The sequence below is a fragment of the Teleopsis dalmanni genome, chromosome 1, assembly GCF_002237135.1.
Source record: "Teleopsis dalmanni isolate 2A chromosome 1, ASM223713v2, whole genome shotgun sequence".
NCBI classification, from domain to species: Eukaryota; Metazoa; Arthropoda; class Insecta; order Diptera; family Diopsidae; genus Teleopsis; species Teleopsis dalmanni.
Genome location: NC_051846.1, coordinates 210,664,472 through 210,675,695, shown reverse-complemented (window position 1 = coordinate 210,675,695; position 11,224 = coordinate 210,664,472). Strand labels below are relative to the sequence as shown.

The 11,224-nt window shown below is 29.4% G+C and overlaps 3 protein-coding genes across 3 annotated transcripts in view; 2 read left to right on the top strand and 1 right to left on the bottom strand.

The window, feature by feature from the left end:
* Window positions 1-3,291, top strand: part of LOC119667200 — a 4,345-nt gene extending 1,054 nt beyond the window's left edge. Inside the window, exons 3-4 of the mRNA XM_038076489.1 lie at window positions 3,017-3,081; window positions 3,216-3,291. Coding sequence (XP_037932417.1) covers window positions 3,017-3,081; window positions 3,216-3,291 — 141 coding nt within the window. The remainder of the gene's footprint in view (window positions 1-3,016; window positions 3,082-3,215) is intronic.
* Window positions 3,292-4,920: 1,629 nt separating this feature from the next.
* LOC119667199 (protein vav-like) overlaps window positions 4,921-11,224 on the top strand; it is a 7,098-nt gene continuing 794 nt past the window's right edge. Inside the window, exons 1-5 of the mRNA XM_038076487.1 lie at window positions 4,921-5,098; window positions 5,159-5,233; window positions 10,477-10,585; window positions 10,747-10,914; window positions 10,979-11,182. Coding sequence (XP_037932415.1) covers window positions 5,004-5,098; window positions 5,159-5,233; window positions 10,477-10,585; window positions 10,747-10,914; window positions 10,979-11,182 — 651 coding nt within the window. The 5' untranslated portion in view covers window positions 4,921-5,003. The remainder of the gene's footprint in view (window positions 5,099-5,158; window positions 5,234-10,476; window positions 10,586-10,746; window positions 10,915-10,978; window positions 11,183-11,224) is intronic.
* Window positions 8,277-9,644, bottom strand: LOC119671721. The gene is made up of 4 exons (XM_038082478.1): window positions 9,432-9,644; window positions 9,272-9,365; window positions 9,082-9,175; window positions 8,277-9,031 (listed from the first exon to the last, which is right to left on the bottom strand). Exons 1-4 carry the CDS (start codon window positions 9,475-9,477, stop codon window positions 8,354-8,356), a joined length of 912 nt encoding a protein of 303 aa, XP_037938406.1. The 5' UTR covers window positions 9,478-9,644; the 3' UTR covers window positions 8,277-8,353.

Here is an 11,224-nt window from a genome sequence, read left to right as displayed (position 1 = left end):
GTTAAGTGTGACTTTTTAACGCTTGTGTGCTCTCGAATTAGCAAAATAGTACTCTAATTTTATCCTGCACACCACCTACTATTTGTCGGGTGTATTTACAGTACTCCATTCAACACTTGTTGAAAAGTCCTTTTGAAATTCACCGAAGTGCTTTTTAATTAGTTTGTCAGGAACACACTCGTTTGTGACAATTATTACAAAATTTACATATTAATTGCTTTTCCTTCGTAATTTGTAAAAATTTGGATCACATGAACAACCATTATCCTTAATTTGATGAAGTGAGCACTTGTTGAACGAAACATGTTTCATTAGTTTGAAGTATTTGTTACCATCCAAAGGAAAAATTCCACGTTTGTATGGCAACAATGAAATTTATTTAGTTTTAAAAATTATGAACTAATTAAGTGGCACTTAGAAGGAAGGACTCTTGAATTAAATACTTCAATGGAACAGAAAAAATATTTAGCAAAGTTAGACTTTAAGAAGTTTTGAAATGGCTGAGGTCATGTCAGTACAAATACCATAAATTTTAAAGGCCACTCGAAAAACTAATGAATCACAAAGAGCTCACATTAAAAATGTTCAAACATTAGTATTTTTTTTAAATCAATTAAATTAAATGTATTAATGTAGTTAATCAGTTGTGAATATCAAGCGAATAGATTTCGAAGAAATAAATGTTTGAATATACAAACAAGTCTAATACCTACAATGGCCTTCTTATTGCTAAACCTAACAACTATTTTTTTATTTATTTTATACCTCTTAATTTTTGAATAGTAAGTAAAGGAATAGATTTTGAATGTATGAATACTTTCGTCTAAAGCTAAGTGTTAGCGTATATGTAATATATGTGATGTAAAAATGTGTAACAAATGTATAGTCAAGTGGTGGATAAGTCAAACAAGTTTCTAATATTTCCGATTTATCAGTTTTTGTGGTTCAAGTTTTTTTAAATACTTTTAGGCTGCTTTGAATTATATTCATATACCTTTATATATTTATTATAACCCATCCTGTAGTCACAAGTTCCTTGTGCAAAACTGTTTGATAAATATTCCATAATTAGTGAGACATATTAATCTCATAAGGTTCTGTCATTTTGATATATAGAAAGAAAAGAATTTGATTTGTTTGTGTAATTACAAATAAATACCATTTAATAAATTCTTATGAAAAACGGCTTCCTTTATAAATTAACTAAAGGTCATTGTCATACCTTAATGACTGAAAGCATTTATATAATATTTGATCAGTGTCATGTGTCAAATAAAACTATTATTCAGACATCATATGGATCATTTAACAACTGCAAAACGTGTGTAATCTTTATACACAAAAAGGTATTTCGCTAAAAAAAAAAAATTATCATATCTGGAGCAATCAAAATCCAAAACTAACTATTGATAAGTCATTGTATGATGTGACATTTATCTCCTCTATCAACTGCGTAGTTTGGTTTCAAGAGTAAGATTTTCAGTAACAGGTTTTTGGTATAAAATGGCGCTTGTACTCTAAACGGGCAGAACGAGATATATAGTCATCACTAACACCAGCCAAACATGGTGTATTCTGGAGATGTTCTTGAAATCATTTTATTTGAAGATGTTCACCAAATCATTTTGTTAAGAGATGTGTTAGGGTCGACCCCTACTTTTTTAAGAATAATGAAGATGTAACATTGAAATTGACACACTGGCATGAAATTAAAGACCCAAACTCTCAACGCTTTGAACATAAGCGTTCATCAATCATCAAATTATGGCTAGCAATGTGATAATATATCAAATATTATTCCGAGAGAATGCAGTATTGTAAAATATCCCGTGACGAAGGTATGAATAATATATTTTACACCTAATGGTAAGGTCTTTGTCCGAAATCTCGATAATAAGTGTGTCTTATTTCTTTTGGAACCACATAACAGATATCATTATATAATATATATCATTCAATGATATGACATTTTTACTTATTGTCGGTGTTAAAGTAATTTTATAGATTTCACTGGTATTTTCTGCCTTCAAAAAATTTTGTTTAGGGTCAATCAGTATGGTTTTCAGTGCGTTCCTCAAATTGTGATGTAGGTTTAAAAAAGTCACATGAGAAAATGTCTGATAAGTAAGATAGTTAATTGTAGGTTTTTATTCTAGTTAAAATCTTAAATCGATTACTCGGGTCTCTTTATGCAGGTCTTTTTTTGGGTCATGTTTGAATATTTCGAAAGAGTATTTTATATTCTTCATCTGTCTCTGTTGCAGTAATTCGTCTTGCGATATATAATGAATATTGAAAAAATAATAAAACATCACTTTGATTTTAATGTTGGAACTTAAATATATTCAACTGTAAAAAGAAAAGCTTTATTGCCCTTTTATTTACATAATACTATGGTAAATCCTTTTCTTTTTTTCCTTCCATGGCAACATTTTATATTGCAAAAGAATAATTTTAAGCTTCTTCAATTATTTATTATTCTTCCATTTGAGGTGCTTCAAATTAAATCCCTGTCTGTTTTTCATCCTGCGTAATGTCTCAAAGATATATACTTATTTTCATCTGGCATTTCATTGGAAATAATATTTCAATGAAATATATTAAATATTATGCAGTGGAAGTACATAATAAGTCAATCATTTTTAAACTGCTCTTTGAATTTTATTTTTATTATTTATTATTATTTTTATGAAGTTCATTTTAATGTCCTTTTTATTTCAGTTTGAATATTGTCGCTAAAATAAAAGTTAAGATAACTTTAATAAAAAAAATTTGTTGGTAATAAAATTTTTATTTATTATGCTTATGAACCACAATTGCAAAACTGCAAATTTTATTATTTATTTATTTTTGTTTTGTTTTTTTTGTCAATCAAATCGTATATAAATTTATATAAACTTTCAATTGAGTGTAAAACACCCGCATAAAGTGGGAATGTACACCGATGGTCTCGGTCTCGGCGAGAACAAAATTAAAAGTTTCAATGGAACTTGTTAAAGTGCTTTTATGCTTTAAGAAGTTGCACGAGCATGGAAAAAATCTACCACAAAGTTCAGCAATTTGCTCTGAGGAACTGGGAAGGTAAACATGAACTCTCGTTCGCTTTAAGGAGCACTGCGTTCCGTTCCTTGTTTGCGCCTCATCTTTTATGCAACGCGTGTACGAATATTTTTATCCATTAAAAAAGCCATCATAAAATTTCACTTAAATTGAAGTTGGGCTCAGTTGGTGCGAAATGCGACGGGCGAGGAGCGACGGGCCAGGAGCCAGGAGCAAAGCAGTGAAACATGAGAATTATGCCACATATTTATGCGTTGATTATTAAATATACTCCAAAAGTGAAATATTTTCATGAAATATCAAAGTTGAGGATTTTTCAGAAATAAATTAACTTAGGTGTAATTTGTGCCTTTTGTTCAAAGCTGCCTAAAGGCCCTTCATATGTTTCATTCATTGTATGCTTTTGTATTAAACAATAAATATTTTTCACTATAGAAATTTTTCCAAAGGAGGAGAGGACCATAGATGAAAATAATATACTACTTCTTTAGAAAAAAGCTTTAACAAATTTAGGATAAACAAAAAAATAAAACGGAAAATATGTGTTATTTTCAAAAGGATGTGAAAAAAAAAAAATCAGAGCACTAATTTCATGTCCGGCCTTAGTGAAAAAAGACATTTATGTGGGTTAAGAAGATTTGTTGTGTCTAATTTCATAATAGAAAAAATATATCACTTTGGATTATCGCCTGATGTGTAGTTTATTTAAGTCAAAACCATTATGCTTATTTAATTTATAGAATAATATGCACCTTTAGTATTTTGAGCGATAAGAAACTGCTTAAAGATACCTGCTAAAATTGATTGAATTATATTTAAAAATAGGATATGTATTTACTTACACCTTATGTCGTATTTCCAAAGAGAGTCAACTTTAAAATATAATTAAATCGTGATATTACCAAAAATGAGACTAAAAGTAGAGCGAAATTGGCTATAATACTTTAAACTTCAAGTTTTACAATGGCTAGGACATCAAAAAATGAACTCGAAGTCAATAAGCGAAAACTTACAAGTCCCTCGATTGGTTAGCATGCTAGAGGTAACCCAAGAAATTTATATATAAAACGTATAGCGAACAATCTTTACAAAATGGGTTGGGTGGGTATATGTTTAAGAATACACATTGATTATGGAGAACTGATACTGGAGAGATAAAAAAAGGTAAAGGGAACTCCTACATCCGATGCAACCGTTGAGAAAGATTAGTGCTAGTTATGTTTTTATTTTATGCTTTATTCAAGGTTTTGACCAATAGAGTCTTAGTGGGTAAATGTTTTATAGGCGGCGGTTTTTCATGCTTTTGAACTACTGAAAAAAAGTAATTTTAATCGGCTAATTTAACATAGTAAATAAGTTTTTAGATGATGTGGCATAATATAGCTAATTTGCTGTTAATTAGTAAAATTTTCTGAAAGACAGTGAGAACTTATTTTGGTAGATATAGTTATACTGGTATATAAATATAGAAAACGACAGACGATATACTAGCCATTGCCGCTACTTCTGAAAATCTCGATAAAGAACTCGCTAACTATATATTACCTAAATATATGTGGCGTCTTGTGAAAGTAACATTTTATAGGAAGAGGAAAAATAGACTTCCAATCGATTTGTTTGTTCGTTCTTGATCTTTGTACTTAATAATATGTTTTCCTAAACTGTCCTTAGGACTATTTGGCAATAGTAATAGATAACAACAAGACAATATAACTTTCACTTAAAACATTTTATTTTGTTAGACATATATATTTGTTTATAGTTTTTTTTTTATTTTCGTTTGGTGGTCTTAAAAGTATAAAACCCTAACCTCAAAATATAAAATTTCTAACAATCTATATTATTTTTAATTTCAGTTCCTGTGCTGTAAAAATATTAAACTTTTTCTCGATGTTTGTCGTAACCACTTTAATGTACGTGAATCAGATTTATTCGAACCCACAATGCTGTATGACTTGACAAACTTTCATCGAGTACTCATAACCCTTTCAAAATTATCTCAATGCAGAAAGGTGCAACAACTCCATCCAAATTTACTGTAAGTTTACATTAAAACAATAATAGAATATATTAAACCTCATGTTTTAATATACCACAGAGGCTTTAATATACAATTATCATCCAATGAAAGATCCCATTCCGATGAGGCCATATATAAGGATCTGCATTGCACGTAAGTTTAGTATATATTATATATGAATAAATATATGAATATTTTAGCGAGTTATTTTTAAAATTAAAATTTTACTACTTTTCCTTTCTAAAAATTTATTAGAATTGTCAGAAGTTTCTTTTTTTTTTGTTTTTGTTCTCTTAAGCAACCAGTACTAACAATAATAATTTCTCTGTTTATATGCTCTGCTATCCCTACTGACCACTTCTACTATCACTTTTGTACAAACTAACCTCATGTAACTTCCTATTAACGACTCAAATCTGAAATCTGAAACCTGAAATCCGAAATTCGTGCATTTGTGTTTGTGTGTTAACCATTAATTAAGTGAGAGTAAAAAAAACGGCAGTATAGATGCGCCTTCCGAAACCTTCGATCGCACCTCACAAAGTGGCTCAATATCTGTCGATGATGAAAATAGTGATATAACCGTTGAAAACGGTACAGAAGATACAGAAGACTACGAAGAGGATAATTTTTCAAATATGTGTGACACTATTGATGATGAAGTACAATCCGTCCATTCGAATGGTAGTTCTGGTGCTACAGCAGCATCTGGCTCACTGTGTTCGCGTAGTGCTACGTACGCTGCATTCGGCTGTAGTACGACACGTACATCTACAAATTACAGTTCTATTGGGAGTAATGCTAACAATTGTTCTACCAAATCAGTACTGAACGATAATCAAAGTTTGCAAAAAGTTGCTGCCATCGCATGGAATTGTAAGCAAACAGAAAAGGAAATGGGTCATGAATACCTAAACGATGTTTATTCCGAAGATGAAGAAAAAGTATATGAGGATTTATGCTACGTCACGTTCTCCTCCAAAGTATCTGAGGTGTGCGCATTTGCTTTTTTAAACATAAAATCCACACTTACTTACCATACGTATTAAATGTATTTGCATAAAATCCAGCTAAAAAGCCTTTATGTTTGTAGTGTAGTTGATTTTCTTGATGTTGATTGCGTGGGTGAATGCGGTCTTTGAAAGTAGCTACATATTGTATGTGTACTCGTATGATATGATATGCAACAGTTGCAAGTAAGCATCCAACCAATATGCTGAGGGTGAAATTTATGAGATATGTAGACTCTTTTCATGTGCAAATGAGATGATGTGTTTATGTCGAGTAAGAATGTTACTGTTCTGCATGAATTTTTAAAAACATTAAAACGTAAAGCAGTATTCGTTGTCATATTCCATGCTTTGCACTGTTAGTATCAATTATGTTACCAAATTTAATCTGCATGAATGTTGATATTGAAATATCCTTTAAATACCTATAATTTATTTTTTTCTACTGTTTATAGACTACGTATTGTTTTGGTTGAACTAAAATTTATTAGAGAATATTTATTAATTTATTATAATGGAATATAAAATTGAATTCTTATTCTATGCTATTTATATTTTATCGGACTATAAAAAATCTTTATAATTGTATATGTATATATTTTAATCTATTCATATCTTTACTTATAATATAAATATCGTTAACAGGTAATATATGATAACAAGTCTGTTATATTTTCTCTTTAAGCAAATCTGTTATTTATTTTTAGACCTTTAAGGGAAAGCTCAAAATCTATTACATTGTATTACATTGAAGCTATTTGAGCCAGTGCACTTGAGCAGTTTTAATCTTTCTTAACTCGAGGTATTTTTAAAACCGCTCTTTACGCCTTGACTGGATTATCGTAGTTTCATACAAATGTAAGAACAACAGCAACAAACTTCTCAATACCTCTCTGCCTGTTATCTCTAGGAAAAAAGTGCCTTCTTCGTGCAGTAAAAACACGGGCTTAACAAATACTTGTCACACATAAATACCCCAATATGTGCCCTAACTGTAGCTGTACTCCTGTCCCAATGCACACTAATTTAAGTCCAATTTATCGTAAGCTACCTTTCTCATATTATTTTTTTCGTGTTTTCTGCTATAAAGATATCCACTGGCTACTACAACAACAGTATTGCTCCGCCTCGTTGAGGTTACAAATTTCTTTTATTCCGCACCATTTTAATTTCAAAAATATGTGTACTCGACTGCAGTTTTGTCTCTCAATAATTCGCCTATCTATTTTCATATTCAAAAGTAGACATGAATTTAACTCATATTCATTAATGACAAGATTCTTACCACTGATTTTGAGTTAGGTTTAACGTTCGTGCCCATACCGTTCTCCACTTCAACCTAATACGTCCTTACGTACCCCATACTATTATATTTGTGTACCTTAAGTACCTTTATGGATCAGACTGGTGTACGAGGGTTAACTCTTACTTAACCCTCGTGTAGAAAGGAGCCCTCGTTGGATGAATGAAAGAGGAGTGTTCAAGTGTTTTATCGTTATAAGTACATGCTTTTCAGGTCAATTTGGGCTATAAGAACCTTTTGCATGGAAGTGAACACAAAATACCAACTGATAAAAACAATTTGGAATTATTTTTAGTTATTAATACCTAATTTCTTTACTTCTGGTTAAATTGTAGTACAACAGCTTCATAACTTTTTTTCTAATCTATACTCAAGAAGTGAATTAATAACCAGCTCCCATCTCTCACTTCAAAGGAAGAAATATTAGCGTTAAGTAAATGCAGACTACTGTCTGATTTAATATTTAATATGATTATCAATTCTTATTCGGCTAGTAAGCTCTTCAAAAACAAAAGCCGCCTAACTCCTACAATTATTAATCAAATATTAATTTTTTTAAATTTACAATAATTTTCGCAATTTATTTTTAGCCAAAAATGCACAATTAATTTTGAAAATAAAATTTTACAATACAGATTCAATAGTTTTTTTTATAATATTTACATAAATTTTCTACATATTCAAATCATATATCCGATATTAAAAACATTTCTATATATATTCAGCCTTTTTTATTTAATATTATTCACCTTGGTAGATAAAAACTGAAAACGAAAATAATGAAACCGCTGGGCGTATAAATAAAAAAAAATAATAAACTTTCGTAAGTTTAGAGAATGCCACTGTACGCTGCAATCCAGGATGTTAATAATTTTTGCTTGGAATATAAATAAATAATGGACGCAGCGTACAGTGTTAACTTTGGTGTTTTGCCGCTACTGTTTAGCTCTGAGAATTTATTTAAATTTGTCCACTTTCTTGTGCTACATGTCTACCTTCATCCTCCTCACTTTCGCTGCTACTGCTGCAACTACTAAATAATTTGGTTACCATTGTGGCACCTGTAGATACCATGCCAGCAAGTGGTGTTACATCTAAGCTTGGATATTCAGCCTTAACTATTTGCCCGAAAACATTTAACAAAGCATCAAACCGACGTTCCAGTCTACGATTGAAATGTCGCTTGTGACGATAATACCTTTCACGCTCACTTAAATTCGAATTTTGCTTACGCTTTTTTGTTGTATCAGGTTTTGCTGCCGTTGAGGTGGAGGGAAGTGGTGCAGTTTCAACTTCCACTTCTCCCTCAACAAACTCTTGCTTTATATAGACAATATTATTACTGTCATTAGGGTTTGTTAAACCAAACCTCTTATCATTCTCGTCTGCAGTTGCACCGCATAAATATACTTCTTGCGCGATATTTGTACAGGCATCTTCGCTAGCTGTGTCTGTCATATCATTTGGATCTTCATTTAGCGGTGGTGGTGGTTGTCTTGTTGATGCGTATGAGTGTAAATTAGTATTTTTTGCTTCCATAAAACGATGTATGGGTTGAAAGAATTCCCACTCCTGTGAGATTAAATATTGTACTTCATCGTAGAGATCTTTTGAGTCCAAGTTATCGAGTCGGTTTTGCTAAAATATTTAAGTTAATAATTATTTACAAATAATTATGTATTGCATACCTTGTACATTCGATATTTTGCAAGCACACTCGACCATTGCATACGTACGAAATTCGCATTAAAATCTTCTAATCTTGCCAGTGTTAAAATTCTTCTACATTTTAAATAAATAAAATAAAAATATTAATTAATAATTAGTACACACAATTTTAACAGTAATTATTAATATTGTAAAATTTAAACTATTAACCTCCATGGCATCGGAGATGTTGATGTCTTATTGTAAAAAAGCGGATCGTATTTGATTCGCGCCTCAACAAGTCGCCGCTTGTGCTCAATTGTCCCTAAAAAAGTTTTTAAGCAATTCTTGGTTAGAGTTTCACAATGACAATTTCAATAATTAAACTCACATTTTTTATGTGGCACCCTCCGTTTGGCATAAGAATGCAGCTCCATTCTTTTTTAGTATTTTACATTCTAAACGTTAATTAATTTTTTTTCGCTAAATTTACAGCTTTAGAACTGCATTTCCAAATGCGAACAAACTCTACACTGCGGCCTTAGCGCAGTCATAGCTTTTGACGTTCGTTTTTGAGGTTAAAATTTGGCTACTGAGAGCAAAAACCTACCACGAGCATTTGTTTACGTTTTGTGTTGTTTTGCTGGCGAACATCTGATAAGCAAGAAATTGCGAAAATGACAATTCACAATAGATTTTATCGATAACTTTTATAACAACAAAAATTCAAAAATATATTCAAGCTTCTTAAATTTTATATGCTTGCATTCAATATATGTGCATTTTTATTTATATTATTTTATTTATTATTTAAATATAAACATAACAGTATAAAAACTTAATACAACAAAACTGAAATTAAATTAATGAATAAAACTTATACAACTGAATATTAAATATTGTTATTGTTTGTGGTAATTCGTGGGAAACTACAGAGCAGAAGACATTATTCGAATAATATTGTTATATTATTTGTAATATTAAATATTCTGAATTATATTAATAATGCTTGAAAAATTATATGAATTATAACTCATATATATATATACACGATTTCAGTTATTATTTATTATGCTTATAAGATTTAAAAATTTACCACCCTTCAATAGTTTATAAAAATTCTAATTACAATTTAAAAAATAAATAAAAATAATTAAAAAAATAAAAATAAAACAAATAAAAATAAAAAAAAAATATTAAAAGTAATATTTAATAGTAATTTTAATTTAAAACACGTTTAAACTTTTTTTATTTAACATATTTATATTATATTTAGAATAAATATTTATTTACAATGCTTTTTACAAAAATTTTCTCAATTAAATTATTTTTAATTTTATATTATTATTAATTTTATATTATTAATTTTTTTATTTTGATTTATGTTCAATTTGGATTGGATTTCATAATTTTTATTACATCAATTAAAATATTAGTACCAACGATAATGTTGCATGCAATGGTCCAGTTTATGATCATACAAATACCAAAGAAGAAGAGGTCTATCAAGACTTATGTGCCTTACAAAGATCGAGCAGAAATCAGGTATTTTTAAAAAGTGTTTTTAATTTAAAAGGCTTATATAAATGAAAAAGAAATGTTTAATTAAAAAAATTGCATGATTTGCATTCACTTTACATATAATAATTATAATGCATATATTTAAAATAACTTTTATATTTTATTATTATTTATAATTTATTCAGATTACTTCAGCAACAAGTTTTGAACAAAGAGATTATGTTATTCGAGAGTTAATAGATACGGAATCAAATTATTTAGATGTATTAAATGCACTCAAAACAAAATTTATGACACCTCTAGAACGATATTTAAATCCCGATGAAATAAAAAAAATTTTTCCACGTATAAAGGTAATTTTATTATATTATTATACCTTATGAGTTGACTTATTTACATAATATATTTATTATATAGGATCTGGCTGAAATACATACAAAGTTCTTAGATAAATTGCGTGAATCTCTATCACCAACAACAAAACTAAAAATGAGTCAAGTATTTTTGGAATTTCGGGAACCTTTTCTAATATATGGCGAATATTGTTCTTGTTTATTAGATGCTATCGATTATTTGGGGGACGTATGCAAAAAGAATCAAATAATTGAACAGTTAGTACAGGTAAGTTTATTTTAAAAGCTTTAGTGCTTATATAAGTTAAAA

Excerpts from the sequence above, each read along its gene's own strand:
- LOC119671721 (XM_038082478.1), bottom strand. The coding sequence starts at position 9,477 with ATGGAGCTGCATTCTTATGCCAAACGGAGGGTGCCACATAAAAAAT. Across the intron at positions 9,366-9,431 it reads GAGGGTGCCACATAAAAAAT|GGACAATTGAGCACAAGCGG; the intron begins GTGAGTTTAATT and ends AAACTTTTTTAG. Across the intron at positions 9,032-9,081 it reads CAAAATATCGAATGTACAAG|CAAAACCGACTCGATAACTT; the intron begins GTATGCAATACA and ends TAAATATTTTAG.